At 42.1% G+C, this 23240-nt stretch overlaps 1 protein-coding gene across 1 annotated transcript in view; it reads left to right on the forward strand.

Moving 5' to 3' along the window:
- LOC124028012 (protein eyes shut homolog) overlaps window positions 1–21741 on the forward strand; it is a 24992-nt gene extending 3251 nt beyond the window's left edge. Inside the window, exons 2-6 of the mRNA XM_046340170.1 lie at window positions 667–833; window positions 1534–1678; window positions 15554–15728; window positions 20440–20612; window positions 21737–21741. Of these exons, the coding sequence (XP_046196126.1) occupies window positions 667–833; window positions 1534–1678; window positions 15554–15728; window positions 20440–20612; window positions 21737–21741 (665 nt within the window). The remainder of the gene's footprint in view (window positions 1–666; window positions 834–1533; window positions 1679–15553; window positions 15729–20439; window positions 20613–21736) is intronic.
- Window positions 21742–23240: the final 1499 nt, after the last annotated feature.

The raw sequence follows: 23240 nt of genomic DNA on the forward strand, positions 1-23240 counted from the left end.
TATTGAAGAAACATCTCAAGACATCAGTCAGGAAGTTAAAGCTTGGTTGCAAATGGGTCTTCCAACTGGACAATGACCCCAAGCATAGTTTCAAATTTGTGGCAAAATGGCTGAAGGACAACAGAGTCAAGGTATTGGAGTGGCCATCACAAAGCCCTGACCTCAATCCCATAGAACATTTGTGGGCAGAACTGAAAAGTGTGTGCGAGCACGGAGACCTACAAACCTGACTCAGTTACACCAGCTCTGTCAGGAGGAATGGGCCAAAATTCACCCAACTTATTGTGGGAAGCTTGTGGAAGGCTACCCAAAATGTTTGACCAAAGTTAAACAATTTAATGGCAATGCTACCAAATACTAATTAAGTGTATGTGAACTTCTGACCCACTGGGAATGTGATGAAAGAAATAAAAGCTGAAATAAATCATTCTCCCTACTATTATTTCCACCATAATTTGCAAATAAATTCATTAAAAATCCTACAATGTGATTTTCTGGATTTTTTTCCCTCATTTTGTCTGTCATAGTTGAAGTGTACCTATGATGAAAATTACAGGCCTCTCTCATCTTTTTAAGTGGGAGAACTTGCACAATTGGTGGCTGACTAAATACTTTTTTGCCCCACTGTATATGTGTAAGTTTCATATTTTAATTATATGGTTACAGGCATTGATGGAGATGACTTCCTAGTTCTGGGGGTTCGGAATGGCAGAATTGTTCACAAGTTCAACCTTGGATCTGGTGTGGGAACCATGGTCAGCGACCGGCTGAACCGTGAGATCGATATCCACACTGTGAACTTTGGCAGATCTAAGAGAACAGGATGGTTAAAGGTGCTTTGCTTTTTCAGTATCTTTCTACCCCTGAAAATAATGTGTAATCGATAGTGTGAGTCTCTTGGATGTTTTAGGATATGTTTCATTTTGTAAAAAGGTTCCTTAATGCACTGTCATCTGAAAACATGACTGTTCCCATTCTGAGGTCAGAGGTCTGTGACTGGAATCTAAGCTCATATGTCCATTGACAGACTGTTATAATAGGAGTCTTCTCTTTGCTGATCCATTGACAGACTGCTATATTAGGAGTCTTCTCTTTACTGATCCATTGACAGACTGTTATATTAGGAGGCTTCTCTTTGCTGATCCATTGACAGACTGTTATATTAGGAGTCTTCTCTTTGCTGATCCATTGACAGACTGTTATATTAGGAGTCTTCTCTTTGCTGATCCATTGACAGACTGTTATATTAGGAGTCTTCTCTTTGCTGATCCATTGACAGACTGCTATAATAGGAGTCTTCTCTTTACTGATCCATTGACAGACTGTTATATTAGGAGGCTTCTCTTTGCTGATCCATTGACAGACTGTTATATTAGGAGTCTTCTCTTTGCTGATCCATTGACAGACTGTTATATTAGGAGTCTTCTCTTTGCTGATCCATTGACAGCCTGCTATAATAGGAGTGTTGTCTTTGTGGATCCATCAAGGCAGAGCCTGAGTATGGTGTACTGAATCATTTCTGTATCCTTTCAGGTGGACGGACAGAGAAACAGGACAGGCTCTTCTCCAGGCCACCTGGCAGGTCTCAACGCGCAAAGCCAAGTCTTTGTAGGAGGATATAATGAATATACTCCTGAACTACTGCCCCTCGGATCCAGGTTTCGCAATGGCTTTCAAGGTAAGACATCACAGGTACTCAAACAGCTTTCACGGCAAGACATTACAGTGACTATAGTATTGCCACTATAAGTAACTACTACCACCACTACTGACTATAGTGAGTATAAAATTTAACTGATAAAATGAATATAAACACCTTTTTACAACAACATTTTTCACAGTGTTTGTAACATGGCCTCGACGTCTGTAGAGTAGCAGCAGCAGGCTAGTTGCAGACAGTCAGACAGTCAGACAGTCAGAGGGGGGAGATCAGTGGCAGCAGCAGTAGGCTAGTTGCAGACAGGACAGTAGATCAGTGCAGACAGTCAGACAGTCAGACAGTCAGAGGGGGAGATCAGTGGCAGCAGCATAGTGACAGGCTAGTTGCAGACAGTCAGACAGTCAGAGGGGGAGATCAGTGGCAGTTGCAGACAGTAGTCAGAGGGGAGACAGGCTAGTGACAGGCTAGTTGCAGACAGACAGACAGTCAGACAGTCAGAGGGGGAGATCAGTGGCAGCAGCATAGTGACAGGCTAGTTGCAGACAGACAGACAGTCAGACAGTCAGAGGGGGAGATCAGTGGCAGCAGCATAGTGACAGGCTAGTTGCAGACAGTGCAGACAGTCAGACAGACAGTTAGAGGGGGAGATCAGTGGCAGCAGTCATAGTGACAGGCTAGTTGCAGACAGTCAGACAGTCAGAGAGATCAGGATCAGTGGCAGCAGCATAGTGGCAGGCTAGTTGCAGACAGTCAGAGTCAGAGGGGGAGATCAGTGGCAGCAGCATAGTGACAGGCTAGTTGCAGCAGACAGTCAGACAGACAGACAGAGGGGGAGATCAGTGGCAGCAGCATAGTGACAGGCTAGTTGCAGACAGCAGACAGTCAGACAGTCAGAGGGGGAGATCAGTGGCAGCAGCATAGTGACAGGCTAGTTGCAGACAGACAGACAGTCAGAGGGGGAGATCAGTGGCAGCAGCATAGTGACAGGCTAGTTGCAGACAGTCAGACAGTCAGAGGGGGAGATCAGTGGCAGCAGCATAGTGACAGGCTAGTTGCAGACAGTCAGACAGTCAGGGGGGGGAGATCAGTTGCAGGCAGCAGCATAGTGACAGGCTAGTTGCAGACAGACAGACAGACAGTCAGAGGGGGAGATCAGTGGCAGCAGCATAGTGGCAGGCTAGTTGCAGACAGTCAGACAGTCAGAGGGGGGAGATCAGTGGCAGCAGCATAGTGACAGGCTAGTTGCAGACAGACAGACAGTTAGAGGGGGGAGATCAGTGGCAGCAGCATAGTGACAGGCTAGTTGCAGACAGTCAGACAGTCAGAGGGGGGAGATCAGTGGCAGCAGCATAGTGGCAGGCTAGTTGCAGACAGTCAGACAGTCAGACAGTCAGAGGGGGGAGATCAGTGGCAGCAGCATAGTGACAGGCTAGTTGCAGACAGACAGACAGTCAGACAGTCAGAGGGGGGAGATCAGTGGCAGCAGCATAGTGACAGGCTAGTTGCAGACAGACAGACAGTTAGAGGGAGTGCAATACCATTCAGAGTGGGGAGATGAGGTTAGAATAGAGCAGTCAGACCAAACATTGATTGTGCCTGCATCCTTTAAAGGGGCAATCGGGGATTGGTACGTTTATTTTTTAAGCTTTTAAATTGATCATATATAGCCATTGAGTGTTGAGGAATATAACTTATAAATGCCTCATGAGCTTAGTTCAACTGCCGTACCCCACCAGAACCCCCAAATATAAGCTTGTTTTTAATGCATTGTTTGTAAATGCTGTAATTGTAAACAAAACTCTGTATAGCTTCAAAACATGATTCAAACTTCACTTTGATCTCATGGATGGTCAGTCCTTGCATCCATAGCTTCGTCTATGAATTTTACATTTCTCCAGCCCCATCCCACAGCTGTTTACCAAAAACAGTGGCTGGTTAACAGTTTAGCTGTTTTTGAATCATAGATTGTCCCTTTAATCACTTCACGCCTGTAAAGTTATGCATTCTCTGCAAATCCCATTTGGCCCATAAGTCAGTCAGACAAGGGCACCATCCAGATTACGGTTGTCATAATCAGAATCAATTCTATTGGCTCCCAGCTGACCCTTAATGAAGCCTATGATTACATTCCAAATGGCAACCTATTCCCTATATATTGCACTACTTTTGACCAGAGCCCTATTAGCGTCCTGGTTTAAAAGTAGTGCAGTGTATAGGCAACAGGGTGGCATTTGGGACCGAGCACCCTGAGTATAGTGTTGATTGTGATTGCTAATGCGAGTGGAGCAGCGTGGTGGGGATATCACCTCCATAACTAACAGTAATGATAATAACAGATATGAATATCATCACAAGTTGTTAAGGCACACGATGCTGCTGCCTCCACCGTGGTTATTGTCATGATGATGATGACGATGATGCCTTGTTATTGTGAAAGATCACTGTACTTTAAATGAAGGTGAACAAGTATTTTTCCTTTTGGTGGTTATATATGCAGACAGGAGCAATCTCCCATGCTGCGTCCCAAATATAGTGCACTACCTTTTGACCAGAGCTGAATGGGGGTCAAAAGTAGTGCACTAAGTAGGGAATATGGTACTGTTTGGGACGTAACCCGTCTGTCTGTTTGGTTCTATTGAACAAACATCCCAATGATTCATTCATCTCCGGATAAACATACACGCTTTGGAATGAAAATCAGCCTCTCTCACACACACACACACACACACACACACACACACACACACACACACACACACACACACACACACACACACACACACACACACACACACACACACACACACACACACACACACACACACACACACCACGCACGTATGCACAGTAGTTGTGCTGTACTGTGGTCCAACCATGCAGGTAACCAGAAAGCAGCCAGAGCCCAGGGCCTGGTAGATCACATGTTGCTTTAGCCTTTTTGTTAGACACATAATGACAACTAATCAGACGTGTGTGTGTGTGTGTGTGTGTGTGTGTGTGTGTGTGTGTGTGTGTGTGTGTGTGTGTGTGTGTGTGTGTGTGTGTGTGTGTGTGTGTGTGTGTGTGTGTGTGTGTGTGTGTGTGTGTGTGTGTGTGTGTGTGTGTGTGTGTGTGTGTGTGTGTGTGTGTGTGTGTGTGTGATCATCCTGCAGTCCTAATGGCTGGCAGTGAACACTTGTCTACCAGTTATCGGTACATCCTCTCACCCCTGTGGACAGACTAGGTGGCTATGGGAAGGAAGACACTACAGCTGGCACACAAATGTCTCCCTATTCCCTACATAGTGCACTACTTTTGACCAGAGTCCAGCTTAAATGAAGTAACACAGAACATGATTAGGGTTACAGCATTAGCAGTAGTTTGCATCCAAAATGGCATCCTATTCCCTACATAGTGCACTACCCAATGGACCCTGGTCGAAAGTGGTGCACTTTACAGGGAATAGGGTGCAGTTTGGGATATACACAAAGACACTTCTGCTACTGCTGTATCCCTAAACAAGTCCTGGGTCAATTCATTTACACCTGCTAATCAAATAATGACAAACTAACCAGAGAGAAAGACACCAGCGCAGAGTGGGTGTGTTTGTTATGGCCACATGGAGATGTGTTTGTTATGGCCATGTTGAGATGTGTTTGTTATGGCCATGTTGAGATGTGTTTGTTGGAGATGTGTTTGTTATGGCCATGTTGAGATGTGTTTGTTATGGCCACATGGAGATGTGTTTGTTATGGCCATGTTGAGATGTGTTTGTTATGGCCACATGGAGATGTGTTTGTTATGGCCATGTTGAGATGTGTTTGTTATGGCCACGTTGAGATGTGTTTGTTGCCATGTTGAGATGTGTTTGTTGTTGAGATGTGTTTGTTATGGCCATGTTGAGATGTGTTTGTTGTTGAGATGTGTTTGTTATGGCCATGTTGAGATGTGTTTGTTATGACCATGTTGAGATGTGTTTGTTATGGCCATGTTGAGATGTGTTTGTTATGGCCATGTTGAGATGTGTTTGTTGTTGAGATGTGTTTGTTATGGCCATGTTGAGATGTGTTTGTTGTTGAGATGTGTTTGTTGTTGAGATGTGTTTGTTATGGCCACGTTGAGATGTTGAGATGTGTTTGTTATGGCCATGTTGAGATGTGTTTGTTGTTGAGATGTGTTTGTTGCCATGTTGAGATGTGTTTGTTGTTGAGATGTGTTTGTTATGGCCATGTTGAGATGTGTTTGTTTGTTGAGATGTGTTTGTTGCCATGTTGAGATGTGTTTGTTTGGCCACGTTGAGATGTGTTTGTTGCCATGTTGAGATGTGTTTGTTATGGCCACGTTGAGATGTGTTTGTTGCCATGTTGAGATGTGTTTGTTGTTGAGATGTGTTTGTTGCCATGTTGAGATGTGTTTGTTTGTTGAGATGTGTTTGTTATGGCCACGTTGAGATGTGTTTGTTTGTTGCCATGTTGAGATGTGTTTGTTATGGCCATGTTGAGATGTGTTTGTTATGTGTTTGTTAAGGCCATGTTGAGATGTGTTTGTTTGTTGCCATGTTGAGATGTGTTTGTTGTTGAGATGTGTTTGTTATGGCCACGTTGAGATGTGTTTGTTTGCCATGTTGAGATGTGTTTGTTATGGCCACGTTGAGATGTGTTTGTTGTTGAGATGTGTTTGTTATGGCCATGTTGAGATGTGTTTGTGTTTGTTTGTTATGGCCATGTTGAGATGTGTTTGTTGTTGAGATGTGTTTGTTATGGCCATGTTGAGATGTGTTTGTTATGGCCATGTTGAGATGTGTTTGTTATGGCCATGTTGAGATGTGTTTGTTATGGCCATGTTGAGATGTGTTTGTTATGGCCATGTTGAGATGTGTTTGTTATGGCCATGTTGAGATGTGTTTGTTATGGCCATGTTGAGATGTGTTTTTTATGGCCACGTTGAGATGTGTTTGTTGCCACGTTGAGATGTGTTTGTTGCCATGTTGAGATGTGTTTGTTATGGCCATGTTGAGATGTGTTTGTTGCCACGTTGAGATGTGTTTGTTGCCATGTTGAGATGTGTTTGTTATGGCCATGTTGAGATGTGTTTGTTATGGCCATGTTGAGATGTGTTTGTTATGGCCATGTTGAGATGTGTTTGTTTTGGCCACGTTGAGATGTGTTTGTTGCCACATTGAGATGTGTTTGTTATGGCCATGTTGAGATGTGTTTGTTGCCATGTTGAGATGTGTTTGTTTGTTATGCTTGTTATGGCCACGTTGAGATGTGTTTGTTGTTGAGATGTGTTTTTGTTGAGATGTGTTTGGACCATGTTGAGATGTGTTTGTTATGACCATGTTGAGATGTGTTTGTTATGGCCACGTTGAGATGTGTTTGTTATGGCCATGTTGAGATGTGTTTGTTATGGCCATGTTGAGATGTGTTTGTTATGGCCATGTTGAGATGTGTTTGTTTGTTGAGATGTGTTTGTTGCCATGTTGAGATGTGTTTGTTATGGCCATGTTGAGATGTGTTTGTTATGGCCATGTTGAGATGTGTTTGTTGCCATGTTGAGATGTGTTTGTTATGACCATGTTGAGATGTTTGTTTTGTTTTGTTTGTTACGTTGAGCTGAGATGTGTTTGTTGTTGAGATGTGTTTGTTATGGCCATGTTGAGATGTGTTTGTTATGGCCATGTTGAGATGTGTTTGTTATGGCCATGTTGAGATGTGTTTGTTGTTGAGATGTGTTTGTTATGGCCATGTTGAGATGTGTTTGTTTGTTGTTACGTTGAGCTAAGTTTGTTGTTGAGATGTGTTTGTTATGGCCATGTTGAGATGTGTTTGTTGCCACGTTGAGATGTGTTTGTTTGTTGTTACGTTGAGCTAAGTTTGTTGTTGAGATGTGTTTGTTATGGCCATGTTGTTTCTTACTGGATCACAGGATAATGAAGTAGCCTTGTCCCAGACAGAATGGCCCTAGGGCATGATAACTATTTCCTGTTTCTCTAGCGTGAGTAGCCTTGTCCAGATACAATGGCCCATAGGGCAGGAGATATATTGCCTTTTTCTGTAGCATAAGGCAGTTTGATGTACAAGTCCAACCACTGGAGAGAACGCTAGTAAAATGAGTTGGGGAAAGGGGTTGAATGCATAGACAAGTAATTCATATTCTGTTGTTGACTTGTTGTTCTCCATCAGCTGTGTTGAGGTGTTGTTCTCCATCAGCTGTGTTGAGGTGTTGTTCTCCATCAGCTGTGTTGAGGTGTTGTTCTCCATCAGCTGTGTTGAGGTGTTGTTCTCCATCAGCTGTGTTGAGGTGTTGTTCTCCATCAGCTGTGTTGAGGTGTTGTTCTCCATCAGCTGTGTTGAGGTGTTGTTCTCCATCAGCTGTGTTGACTTGTTGTTCTCCATCAGCTGTGTTGAGGTGTTGTTCTCCATCAGCTGTGTTGATGTGTTGTTCTCCATCAGCTGTGTTGAGGTGTTGTTCTCCATCAGCTGTGTTGAGGTGTTGTTCTCCATCAGCTGTGTTGACTTGTTGTTCTTCATCAGCTGTGTTGAGGTGTTGTTCTCCATCAGCTGTGTTGAGGTGTTGTTCTCCATCAGCTGTGTTGACTTGTTGTTCTCCATCAGCTGTGTTGACTTGTTGTTCTCCATCAGCTGTGTTGAGGTGTTGTTCTCCATCAGCTGTGTTGAGGTGTTGTTCTCCATCAGCTGTGTTGAGGTGTTGTTCTCCATCAGCTGTGTTGAGGTGTTGTTCTCCATCAGCTGTGTTGAGGTGTTGTTCTCCATCAGCTGTGTTGAGGTGTTGTTCTCCATCAGCTGTGTTGACTTGTTGTTCTCCATCAGCTGTGTTGAGGTGTTGTTCTCCATCAGCTGTGTTGAGGTGTTGTTCTCCATCAGCTGTGTTGAGGTGTTGTTCTTCATCAGCTGTGTTGACTTGTTGTCTCCATCAGCTGTGTTGACTTGTTGTTCTCCATCAGCTGTGTTGCTGTTGTTCTCAATCAGCTGTGTTGAATAATAATTGTTCTAATCAGCTGTGTTAGGTAATAATTCTCCATCAGCTGTGCCAACAGCTTGTTCTAAACCAGCTGTGTTAAAAGATACATTTCCATCAGCTGTGAAATTATGCATGTTGTTTTTCAAAGCTTTTTAGAACAATTATGTCCAATTTCCATCAGCTGTGCAAGATGTTTTGATTTTAACAAGATATTTGTAATGTTTTCTCCATCAGCTGTGACAATGGCTTTGTTCTCCATCAGCTGTGTTACAGGTGTTGTTCTTCATCAAACTGTGTTGACTTGATTGTTCACTGGTTGGTTTTTACCTTTGTTAAACACAATAATAAAATAATAATAATAATAATAATAATAATAATAATAATAATAATAATAATAATAATAATAAATACATAGCATGCCAACAGCTTGCCCTAAACCAGATGGTAATAAAAGATACATTTAAGTGTGAAATATATGCATGTTTTTTTTTAAAGATTTTAAAAATAGAACAATTATGTCCAATTTCATGATGGCAAGATGTTTAATGAGATTTTAACAAGATATTACTGTAATGTTTTTCTTTAGACTTCGACAATGGCTTTATCATAATAACTAAAGGTCATATCTTACAGACTCTCGTTTCATCAAACTGTGACACATTAAGATAATACACACACTGGTTGGTTTTTACCTTTGTTAAATGTTTGCGCTTTAGCATCCGTTTGTATTTTGATTAGATTTCTATATGCCTCAGGCATTCAGAGCTGCCTGGTGTTGATTCCCTTCCATCAGACTGTCAGAAATAACTTTTCATCTTCTTATAGGTGGGATTTACTTATCGAAAACAAATTATAAACAAAGTTTGCACCGAGAGTTTTGTAATTTATTGATGTTTAAGTGGTTGAAGGGACTGGCATTAATTTTAGCTTCAACACCAGTGATAAGAAGTTACTTCAGATGGTCAAAGGTTACTGTTATATTAACTCATTGGTTTTGACATGAATAGTCCATGACTTTAAAAAAATAATGCCTTTAAAACAATGCTAGTCTATTCATTGAAATATTAGGCCTTTAAAACAATGCTCGTCTATTCATTGCATATGCTGTTCTAACAGTATGTGAGGTGTTGATACTCTAGATCTGACTGATTGGACATCAATATGGGTTGAATCTCAAATGGCAACATATTCCCTATATAGTTCACTACCTTTGACCAGAAATTAGTGCCCTGTATAGGGAATGTGGTGCCATTTAGGACACAACCTGAACTCTGTTAGCTCAAACATAATTTTCTCAGTGTAATCTACAGTATCCTCTTATCTAATACCAAACATCACCCTCCTCATCCTCTTATCTAATACCAAACATTACCCTCCTCATCTTCTTATCTAATACCAAACATTACCCTCCTCATCCTCTTATCTAATACCAAACATTACCCTCCTCATCTTCTTATCTAATACCAAACATCACCCTCCTCATCCTCTTATCGAATACCAAATATCACCCTCCTCATCCTCTTATCTAATACCAAACATTACCCTCCTCATCTTCTTATCTAATAACAAACATTACCCTCCTCATCTTCTTATCTAATACCAAACATCACCCTCCTCATCCTCTTATCGAATACCAAATATCACCCTCCTCATCCTCTTATCTAATACCAAACATCACCCTCCTCATCCTCTTATCTAATAACAAACATCACCCTCCTCATCCTCTTATCTAATACCAAACATCACCCTCCTCATCCTCTTATCTAATACCAAACATTACCCTCCTCATCCTCTTATCTAATTCCAGACATCACCCACATCATCCTCTTATCTCATACCAAACATCACCCACATCATCCTCTTATCTAATACCAAACACCACCCTCCTCATCCTCTTATCTCATACCAAACATCACCAACATCCTCTTACCTAATACCAAACTCACATAGTCCTCTCATCTAATACCAAACGTCACCCGTCCTCTTATGTCATACCAAACGTCACTCACATCGTCCTCTTATCTAATACCAAACGTCACCCACATCGTCCTCTTATGTCATACCAAACGTCACTCACAGCGTCCTCTTATCTAATACCAAACGTCACTCACATCGTCCTCTTATCTAATACCAAACGTCACTCACAGCGTCCTCTTATCTAATACCAAACGTCCCTCACATCGTCCTCTTATGTCATACCAAACGTCACCCACATCGTCCTCTCTTAGCGAATGGCAAACATAACCCTCATAATCCTCTTCAACCATCTGAAATTGTTGACGGCATTATATACTTGCAGTTTGGCCACTCACACACACATGCATGCGCACACAAAAGTCTTTCATTGTAGACGACAGTGATCTGATGGGATGACAGTTTGAAGATTAAAAATGAATGCTGCTGTTGTTTCCCTGAAGCAATGAGAATCGAAGGTAACAGGCCTGGAAACACGCACGCACGCACGCACACACACACACACACACACACACACACACACACACACACACACACACACACACACACACACACACACACACACACACACACACACACACACACACACACACACACACACACACACACACACACACACACACACACACACACACACACACACACACACACACACACACACGGCAGAGCTAGAGACGGCATCATGTCATGATAATTCCTGCGTGAACATGACATTTCCACAGCGTCCTGTTTATTCCAATGACTAATGCTGTGGAGAGAGCGAGAACGGGGTCTGCGCACAGTGCAGAGATGGTGTGTGTCTAGCCAAGTTGCAATAGACAGAATATTTCCCTTGTTGCAGTAGACAGAATATTTCCCCTGTTGTAGTAGATATAATATTTCCGCTGTTGCAGTAGATATAATATTTCCCTTGTTGTAGTAGACAGAATATTTCCCCTGTTGTAGTAGACAGAATATTTCCCCTGTTGCAGTAGACAGAACATTTCCCCTGTTGTAGTAGACAGAACATTTCCCCTGTTGTAGTAGACAGAATATTTCCCCTGTTGTAGTAGACAGAATATTTCCCCTGTTGCAGTAGACAGAATATTTCCCCTGTTGCAGTAGACAGAATATTTCCCCTGTTGTAGTAGACAGAACATTTCCCCTGTTGTAGTAGACAGAATATTCCCTTGTTGTAGTAGACATAATATTTCCCCTGTTGCAGTAAAGAATATAAATCACAGGATGGAGAGAGTGAATTTGGGTGAATGTGCTTTCGTGTGAAAATAATTCAGAATCCTCGTATTATGTTGGATATAACCTAACTGCTAGTCTATGCAGAGATTTCATCCTTGCAAATTATGTAAAATGACCATTTAATGGAGAGAGATATGCAGAGAGTGAATTACAGCAAATCCTTTATTTCCAACCCTTAATATAAATATTCAATGACTGGCTCAAACTTTCAGTGACCCATTTTCTTTGTGTTTTTGTTAATACACATTACAATAAACCTTACCCTAACTATACACAAACATGAACATGAAGTCATTATCATGAAGTCATTATCATGAAATCATTAACATGGAGTCATTATCACGAAGGCATCACCATGAAGTCATTATCTCGAAGTCATTATCATGAGGTCAGTATCATGGAGTCGTTATCACGATGTCATTATCATGAAGGCATTATCATGAGGTCATTATCGCAGGGTCGTTAGCATGAAGTCATTATCATGAAATCATTAACATGGAGTCATTATCACAAAGTCATCACCATGAAGTCATTATCTCGAAGTCATTATCGCGAAGTCATTATCGTGAAGACATTATCGCGGCGTCATTATCGTGAAGTCATTAACATGAGGCCATTATCATGAAGTCAGTATTGTGAGGTCATTAACATTAAGTCATTATCGCGAAATCATTAACATGAAGTCATTATCGTGAAGTCATTATCGTGAAGTCGTTATCGTGAAGTCGTTAACATGAAGTCATTAACATGAAGTCATTATCATGAAGTCATTATCGTGAAGTCATTATCGTGAAGTCATTATCGTGAAGTCATTATCGCAAAGTCGTTAACATGAAGTCATTATCGTGAAATCATTAACATGAAGTCATTATCATGAAGCCATTACCGTGAAGTCATTATCGTGAAGTCATTATCGTGAAGTCATTATCACAAAGTCGTTAACATGAAGTCATTAACATGAAGTCATTATCGGGGAGTCATTACCATGAAGTCATTATCATGACACCATGATCATTTCCCCAACACAACGGGGAAATAGTACTCTTCATTTTTTCTGGCTTTGTAAAAAAATATATGAAAAAATCACTTAAGTATGTGTGTGTGCACAGCGCCATCAGAAAGTATTCATACCCCTTGACTTATTCCACATTTTGTTGTTACAGCCTGAATTCAACATTTATTAAATAGATTATTTTCTCGCTCATCTACACACAATACCACATAATGACAAAGTGAAAACATGTTTTTAGAAATGTTTGCAAATGTATTGAAAATGAAATACAGAAATACACTACATGATCGGTGAACATCTCATTCCAAAATCATGGGTATAAACAGCCTCCACTCTTCTGGGAAGGCTTTCCACTAGATGTTGGAACATTATTGCAGGGACTTGGTTCCATTCAGCCACAAGAGCATTGTTGAGGTTGGGCACTGATGTTGGGCGATTAGGCCTGGCTCACAGTCGGTATTCCAATTCATCCCAAAGGTGGTTGATGGGGATGATGTCAGGGCTCTGTGCAGACCAGTCAAGTTCTTCCACACCGATCTCGACAAACCATTTGTGTATGGACTTGGCTTTGTGCACGGGGGCATTGTCATGCTGAAACAGAAAAGGTCCTTCCCCAAACTGTTGCCACCAAGTTGAAAGCACAGAATCATCTCTAGAATGTAATTGTATGTCCACATACTTTTGTATATGTAGTGTATTTTATTTACGTAAGTATTCACACCCCTGAGTCAATACTTTGTAGAAGCACCTTTAGCAACGATTACAGCTGTGAGTCTTTCTGGGTGAGTCTCTAAGAGCTTTCCATGTCTGGATTGTGCAACATTTGCCCATGATTCTTTTCAGTAGCTCAGTTGGTAGAGCATGGCGCTTGTAACGCCAGGGTAGTGGGTTCGATTCCCGGGACCACCCATACGTAGAATGTATGTATGCACACATGACTGTAAGTCGCTTTGGATAAAAGCGTCTGCTAAATGGCATATATTATTATTATCATATATATTATAAAAATGTTAAAGCTCTGTCAAGTTGGTTGTTGCTCCTTGCTAGATAACCCTTTTCAGGTCTTGACACAGATGTTCCATAGCTTTAAGTCAAAACTGTAACTCGGCCACTCAGGAACATTCACTGTCTTCTTGGTAAGCAACTCCAGTGTAGATTTGGCCTTGTGTTTTAGGTTATTGTCCTGCTGAAAGGTGAGTTGATCTCCCAGTGTTTGGTGAGGAGCCGACTGAACCGGGGTTTTCCTCTAGGATTTTGTCTGTGCTTAGCTACATTCAGTGTATTTTTTATACTGAAATACTCCCCAGTCCTTAATGATTACATGCATACACATGATACAGCCACCACTATGTTTGAAAATATGGACAATGGTACTCAATAATGTATTGGATTTGCCCCAAACATAGCACTTTGTATCCAGGACAAAAAGTTAATTACTTTGCCACATTTTTTGTAGTGTAACTTTAGTGCCATGTTGCAAAACAGTCTTCCTTCTTTTCACTCTTGTCATTTAGGTTAGTATTGTGGAGTAACTACAATGTTGTTGGTCCATCCTCAGTTTTCTCCCATCACAGCCATTAAACTCTGTAACTGTTTTAAAGTCACCATTGGTGAAATCCCTGAGTGGTTTCTTTCCTTTCCAGCAACTGAGTTAGGAAGGACACCTGTTTCTGTGTAGTGACTGGGTGTATTGATACACCATCCAAAGTGTCATTAATATCTTTACCATGCTGCAAGGGATATTCAATGACTGTTTTTTGGCCATCTATCAGCAGGGGCCTTTCTTACAAGGCACTGGAAAACCTCATTGGTCTTTGTGGTTGAATCTGTGTTCGAAATTCACTGCTTGACTGAGGTACCTTACAGATAATTGTATGTGTGGGGTACAGAGATGTGTCAAAAATCATGTTAAACACTATTATTGCACACAGACTTAAGCACTTGTTTACTCCTGAACATATTTAGGCTTGCCATAACAAAGGGGTTGAATACTTATTGACTCAAGACAATTCAGCTTTTGATTTTGTATTAACTTGTAAAAATGTAGGAAAACATAACATTATGAGGTGTTGTGTGTTGGCCAGTGACAAAGCATGTATATGTGACACAACAAACTGTGGAAAAAGTCTGTAAGTTTGAATACCTTCTGAAGGCTGTGTGTGTGTTGTGTGTGTGTGTGTGTGTGTGTGTGTGTGTGTGTGTGTGTGTGTGTGTGTGTGTGTGTGTGTGTGTGTGTGTGTGTGTGTGTGTGTGTGTGTGTGTGTGTGTGTGTGTGTGTGTGTGTGTGTGTGTGTGTGTGTGTGTGTGTGTGTGTGTGTATCCAGCTCTGTTACCGTTGATTCTCATTGCTTCAGGGAAACAACAGCAGCATTCTTCAAACTGTCATCCCATTAGATCACTGTCAACTACAATGAAAGACTTCTCTCTGACAGAAAGAAAGACAGTTTGAGTGGTCATGTTGTGTACGGTGTCCATATTAGGACATCCTCAGTCACCCCAGCTTCTTTTGACTCCGAGGATGTCCTAATATGGATAGTTTGAAGACTAAAAATGAATGCTGCTGTTGTTTCCCTGAAGCAATGAGTTATATGTTTTGTGATTTCAAAGGTTTTCCTATTTGAGCAATGTGAAGCTCAGAGAAATGTCTGCTTAATTACACACACTGTTTGTCTCCTCAGTTTAGTGGATTTTTCTGTGTTATTTTACAGGTTGCATATTTGATCTGGAGTTTAGGACGAGGAGAGACGGGAAGTTCATAGCGTTGGGGAAGCCTGAGGGTCATCCGAACTCTGGCCGTAGCGTGGGTCAGTGCGGGGTCACACCCTGCACCCTGGTGACATGCAGAAACGGAGGGACCTGTGTGGACTCTGGATCCTCTGTCTAGTATGTACACTACATTTTCATTGATTATTTTATTTTATTTAAACCAGGATGTCCCATTGTTATGCTTGCAATCAATGAATCAGATTGATTTATATTGCCCTTTCTACCACAATATATCTCCCAAAGTGCTTTACAGTAACCCATGAAGCCCATGGTATGTGACTGTGGTATTATTATTATTGAGTTAAGTGACTACAATGACGTCTCTGCATAATATGACTTGTCCAGAGATGTAGGCTAAGGCCGGCCATATAATATAAAAATAATATAATATATGCCATTTAGCAGACGCTTTTATCCAAAGCGACTTACAGTCATGTGTACATACATTCTACGTATGGGACGGGGGATCGAACCCACTAACCTGGCGTTACAAGCGCCATGCTCTACCAACTGAGCTACACAGGACCAGGACCATATATAGGGTCGATTGAAGTGTACTGTTGCGGGGGGGCTTGTGGTTTCTTCTATAAACCTTCTATCATTGAGACTCAGAAAATGCCCACGCTAAAACAGTCTTTGTGGCAAGTGCTCCCTCTATCCATCTCTATGGCAAGACTGAGAAAACAGGACCATGTATTGATGTTCCATGTCAGACCAAGGGCTTAGTGGGCATCAGACCTCCTCCGGCTGGTGTAATCAATGTTATTATCCCAGAAATGAGAGGCTTTAGAGACATAAATCACTGCTCAACATGGAGGCAAATGAATGGGTATGGCTGTACCACTGTTAGTCCTATTAATCATGGTTGGCTGGGTTGACCAGGAGATAGGTGGAGAATTCTATTTCAGCCTTTACAGGTGCTGATCTAGGATCAGGTCCCCAATGCCCATGTGTTCTTGTTCATTATGATATAAAAGGCTAAATTGATCCTAGATCAGCACTCCTACTCTGAGATGCTTTGTGAATACATGTCCAGATTCCTAACATGTGTTTGGAATCAGCTTTGCCTTTAGCTCATAATGAACAAGATTATATGGACGGGGGACCTGATCCTAGATCAGTTTGTTTTCGTTTTTTCCATTCAAGAGAGACTTATCTCTGTATTGCTGAGAACAGCATCATCAGAGCAAGGAGCTGTGTGTTTAGGACTCGATGTTAATGAATGAGATACACTACAGTGCAGGCAATAGTGGATTCATTCAGCCAATAATTGCAAACTGTTATGTAGTTGGTGAAGATATAATAACTCTTAGTAGAATTCACCATCTGTAGATGTATCATCACCATCTGTAGACTCTATAGATGTATCATCACCATCTGTAGACTCTATAGATGTAGCATCACCATCTGTAGACTCTATAGATAGTATCATCACCATCTGTAGACTCTATAGATGTATCATCACCATCTGTAGACTCTATAGATGTATCATCACCATCTGTAGACTCTATAGATGTATCATCACCATCTGTAGACTCTATAGATGTATCATCACCATCTGTAGACTCTATAGATGTATCATCACCATCTGTAGACTCTATAGATGTATCATCACCATCTGTAGACTCTATAGATGTATCATCACCATCTGTAGACTCTATAGATGTATCATCACCATCTGTAGACTCTATAGATGTATCATCACCATCTGTAGACTCTATAGATGTATCATCACCATCTGTAGACTCTATAGATGTATCATCACCATCTGTAGACTCTATAGATGTATCATCACCATCTGTAGACTCTATAGATGTATCATCACCATCTGTAGACTCTATAGATGTATCATCACCATCTGTAGACTCTATAGATGTATCATCACCATCTGTAGACTCTATAGATGTATCATCACCATCTGTAGACTCTATAGATGTATCATCACCATCTGTAGACTCTATAGATGTATCATCACCATCTGTAGACTCTATAGATGTATCATCACCATCTGTAGACTCTATAGATGTATCATCACCATCTGTAGACTCTATAGATGTATCATCACCATCTGTAGACTCTATAGATGTATCATCACCATCTGTAGACTCTATAGATGTATCATCACCATCTGTAGACTCTGTAGCTGTATTATCACCATCTGTAGACTCTATAGATGTAGCATTACCATCTGTAGACTCTATAGATGTATCATCACCATCTGTAGACTCTATAGATGTATCATCACCATCTGTAGACTCTATAGATGTATCATCACCATCTGTAGACTCTATAGATGTATCATCACCATCTGTAGACTCTATAGATGTATCATCACCATCTGTAGACTCTATAGATGTATCATCACCATCTGTAGACTCTATAGATATATCATCACCATCTGTAGACTCTATAGATGTATCATCACCATCTGTAGACTCTGTAGCTGTATCATCACCATTTGTAGACTCTGTAGCTGTATCATCACCATTTGTAGACTCTGTAGCTGTATCATCACCATCTGTAGACTCTGTAGCTGTATCATCACCATTTGTAGACTCTGTAGCTGTATCAACACCATCTGTAGACTGTAGATGTACCATCACCATCTGTAGACTCTATAGATGTATCATCACCATCTGTAGACTCTGTAGATGTATCATCACCATCTGTAGACTCTGTAGATCATCACTAGTAATAAGCCAGTCCCCTGTACTACAGTATTACTAGTAATAAGCCAGTCCCCTGTACTACAGTATCACTAGTAATAAGCCAGTCTCCTGTACTACAGTATTACTAGTAATAAGCCAGTCCCCTGTACTACAGTATTACTAGTAATAAGCCAGTCCCCTGTACTACAGTATTACTAGTAATAAGCTAGTCCCCTGTACTACAGTATTACTAGTAATAAGCCCTCCCCTGTACTACAGTATTACTAGTAATAAGCAAGTCCCCTGTACTACAGTATTACCATGTCATTCTGCTCTCCCCTGTAGCACTACTTCCAGCACTGTCTGTGCCAATAAGTAGTTATTCTGATGTTATGTAAACCTCATGACATCTCCCCTAGCTGCCAGTAACCCTAACCCATGTGTTCCTCTCTCCCCTAGCTGCCAGTAACCCCAACCCATGTGTTCCTCTCTCCCCTAGCTGCCAGTAACCCTAACCCATGTGTTCCTCTCTCCCCTAGCTGCCAGTAACCCTAACCCATGTGTTCCTCTCTCCCCTAGCTGCCAGTAACCCTAACCCATGTGTTCCTCTCTCCCCTAGCTGCCAGTAACCCTAACCCATGTGTTCCTCTCTCCCCTAGCTGCCAGTAACCCTAACCCATGTGTTCTCTCTCCCCTGGCTGCCAGTAACCCTAACCCATGTGTTCCTCTCTCACCTAGCTGCCAGTTACCCTAACCCATGTGTTCCTCTCTCCCCTAGCTGCCCCAGTAACCCTAACTCATATGTTCCTCTCTCCCCTAGCTGCCAGTAACCCTAACCCATGTCTTCCTCTCTCCCCTAGCTGCCAGTAACCCTAACCCATGTCTTCCTCTCTCCCCTAGCTGCCAGTAACCATGACCCATGTGTTCCTCTCTCCCCTAGCTGCCAATAACCCTAACCCATGTGTTCCTCTCTCTCCTAGCTGCCAGTAACCCTAACCCATGTGTTCCTCTCTCTCCTAGCTGCCAGTAACCCTAACCCATGTCTTCCTCTCTCCCCTAGCTGCCAGTAACCATGACCCATGTGTTCCTCTCTCCCCTAGCTGCCAATAACCCTAACCCATGTGTTCCTCTCTCTCCTAGCTGCCAGTAACCCTAACCCATGTGTTCCTCTCTCTCCTAGCTGCCAGTAACCCTAACCCATGTCTTCCTCTCTCCCCTAGCTACCAGTAACCATAACCCATGTGTTCCTCTCTCCCCTAGCTGCCAGTTACCCTAACCCATGTGTTCCTCTCTCTCCTAGCTGCCAGTTACCCTAACCCATGTGTTCCTCTCTCCCCTAGCTGCCAGTAACCCTAACCCATGTGTTCCTCTCTCTCCTAGCTGCCAGTTACCCTAACCCATGTGTTCCTCTCTCTCTTAGCTGCCAGTGACCCTAACCCATGTGTTCCTCTCTCCCCTAGCTGCCAGTAACCCTAACCCATGTGTTCCTCTCTCCCCTAGCTGCCAGTAACCCTAACCTGTGTGTTCCTCTCTCTCCTAGCTGCCAGTAACCCTAACCTGTGTGTTCCTCTCTCTCTTAGCTGCCAGTAACCCTAACCCATGTGTTCCTCTCTCCCCTAGCTGCCAGTAACCCTAACCCATGTGTTCCTCTCTCTCCTAGCTGCCAGTTACCCTAACCCATGTCTTCCTCTCTCTCCTAGCTGCCAGTTACCCTAACCCATGTGTTCCTCTCTCTCCTAGCTGCCAGTAACCCTAACCCATGTCTTCCTCTCTCCCCTAGCTACCAAGAACCATAACCCATGTGTTCCTCTCTCTCCTAGCTGCCAGTTACCCTAACCCATGTCTTCCTCTCTCCCCTAGCTACCAAGAACCATAACCCATGTGTTCCTCTCTCTCCTAGCTGCCAGTTACCCTAACCCATGTCTTCCTCTCTCCCCTAGCTACCAAGAACCATAACCCACGTGTTCCTCTCTCTCCTAGCTGCCAGTTACCCTAACCCATGTCTTCCTCTCTCCCCTAGCTGCCAGTAACCCTAACCCACGTGTTCCTCTCTCCCCTAGCTGCCAGTTGCCCTAACCCATGTGTTCCTCTCTCCCCTAGCTGCCAGTTACCCTAACCCATTTGTTCCTCTCTCCCCTAGCTGCCAGTTACCCTAAACCATGTGTTCCTCTCTCTCCTAGCTGCCAGTGCCCATTCGGCTGGAAGGGAGCACTCTGCTCTGAGACCGTGTCTGTATGCGACGCTGAACACCGTCCCCCTCCCTTGTGTGCCCGTGGTTCCACCTGCGTACCCCTTCCAGACGGATACACCTGTCTCTGCCCCTTGGGCACCGGCGGACTGCACTGTCAGCAAGGTCAGAATACCGACCAAACACTAACCAAATACTATCAGGTCAGAATACTGACCAAACACTAACCAAATGCTATCAGGTCAGAATACTGACCAAACACTAACCAAATACTATCAGGTCAGAATACTGACCAAACACTAAACAAATACTATCAGGTCAGAATACTGACCAAACACTAACCAAATACTATTCGGTCAGAATACTGACCAAACACTAACCAAATAGTATCAGGTCAGAATACTGACCAAACACTAACCAAATAGTATGAGGTCAAAATAATAACCAACCAACCCAACCAGTTTGTTCCAAAAAAATAAGAAAAAGAAAGCGATTAACCTCTCTGTTAACCTCTCCCTTAATCTCTCCGCTAACCTCTCCGTTAAGCTCTCTGTTAATCTCTCTGTTAACCTCTCCCTTAATCTCTCCGCTAACCTCTCCGTTACCTTCTCCGTTAAGCTCTCTGTTAACCTCTCTGTTAACCTCTCCCTTAATCTCTCCGCTAACCTCTCCGTTACCTTCTCCGTTAAGCTCTCTGTTAACCTCTCTGTTAACCTCTCCCTTAATCTCTCCGCTAACCTCTCCGTTACCTTCTCCGGCAAGCTCTCTGTTAAGTGCTCTGTTAACCTCTCCGCTAACCTCTCCGTTACCTTCTCTGTTAAGCTCTCTGTTAACCTCTCTGTTAACCTTTCTGTTAAACTCTCCGCTAACCTCTCCGTTACCTTCTCCGTTAAGCTCTCTGTTAAGTGCTCTGTTAAACTCTCTGTTAACCTCTCTGTTAAGCTCTCTGTTAAGCTCTCTGTTAAGCTATCTGTTAACCTCTCTGTTATGCTCTCTGTTAAGCTATCTGTTAACTCTCTGTTAAACTCTCTGTTAACCTCTCTGTTAAGCTCTCTGTTAAGCTCTCTGTTAACCTCTCTGTTAACCTCTCTGTTAAACTCTCTGTTAACCTTTCTGTTAAACTCTCCGTAAAACACTGATGAAGGTCTATTGAGACCAAAACGTTGGTGGACGTTTTTTCCCCATTATCCTATCGTATCCATTTCCAGGGTTTTAAAATGTAATTATATCAAATGAATAGATCTCAGTCCCTCTCATATGACCATTTTTCTTTCCCCTTTTATTGATAGCTTGACACTAAGAAATAGATACCGTACCAGTCAAAAGTTTGGACACACCTACTCATTCAAGGGTTTTTCTTTATTTTTACTATTTTCTACATTGTAGAATAATAGTGAAGACATCAAAACTATGCAATAACACATATGGAATCATGTAGTTGCCAAAAAATCTAAATATATTTTCAATTTTAGATTATTCAAAGTTGCCACCCTTTTCCTTGATGACTTTGCACACTTGTAATTCTCTCAACCCGCTTCATGAGGTAGTCACCTGGAATGCATTTCAATTAACAGGTGTGCCTTTTTAAAAGTTAATTCGTGGAATTTACTTCCTTCTTAATGAGTTTGAGACAATCAGCTGTGTTGTGACAAGGTAGAGGTGGTATACAGAAGATAGCCCTAATTGGTAAAAGACCAAGTCCATATTATGTCAAGAACAACTCAAATAAGCAAAGAGAAACGACAGTCCATCATTACTTTAAGATATGAAGGTCAGTCAATCTGGAACATTTTAAGAACTTTGAAAGTTTCTTCAAGTGCAGTCACAAAAACCATCAAGCTCTATGTTGAAACTGCCTCTCATGAGGACCGCCACAGGAAAGGAAGACCAGAGTTACCTCTGCTGCAGAGGATAAGTTCATAAGAGTTACCAGCCTCAGAAATTGCAGCCCAAATAAATGCTTCACAGAGTTCAAGTAACAGACGCATGAATCAGGCCTTCATGGTATGATTGCTGCATAGATACCACTACTAAAGGACACCAATAAGAAGAAGAGACTTTCTTTGTCCAAGAAACACGAGCAAGGGACATTAGACCGGAGTCCAAATTTCAGATTTTTGGTTTCAACCGCTGTGTCTTTGTGGGACGCAGAGTAGCTGAACAGATGATCTCCGCATGTGTGGTTCCCACCATGAAGCATGGAGGAGGAGGTGTGATGGTGTAATTTGTATTTATTATGGATCCCCGTTAGCTGTTGCCAAAACAGCAGCTACTCTTCCTGGGGTCCAGATAAATTAAGGCAGTTTATACCATTTAAAAACATTACTATACATTCACAGATTTCACAACACACTGAATGCCCTCAGGCCCCTACTCCACCACTAACACATATCTACAGTACTAAATCCATGTGTATTATGTTATCGTGTGTGTGTATGCAAATCAAATCAAATTGTATTTGTCACATACACATGGTTAGCAGATGTTAATGCGAGTGTAGCGAAATGCTTGTACTTCTAGTTCCGAAAATGCAGTAATATCCAACGAGTAATCTAACCTAACAATTTCACAACAACTACCTTATACACACAAGTGTAAAGGAATGAATAAGAATATGAACATAAAAAAATATATGAATGAATGATGGCCGAACGGCATAGGCAAGATGCAGTGGATGGTATAGAGTACAGTATATACATATGAGATAAGTAATGTAGGGTATGTAAACAAGATGCAGTAGATTGTATAGAGTACAGTATATACATATGATATGAGTAATGTAGGGTATGTAAA

Source organism: Oncorhynchus gorbuscha, unplaced genomic scaffold (assembly GCF_021184085.1).
Source record: "Oncorhynchus gorbuscha isolate QuinsamMale2020 ecotype Even-year unplaced genomic scaffold, OgorEven_v1.0 Un_scaffold_3624, whole genome shotgun sequence".
NCBI classification, from domain to species: domain Eukaryota; kingdom Metazoa; phylum Chordata; class Actinopteri; order Salmoniformes; family Salmonidae; genus Oncorhynchus; species Oncorhynchus gorbuscha.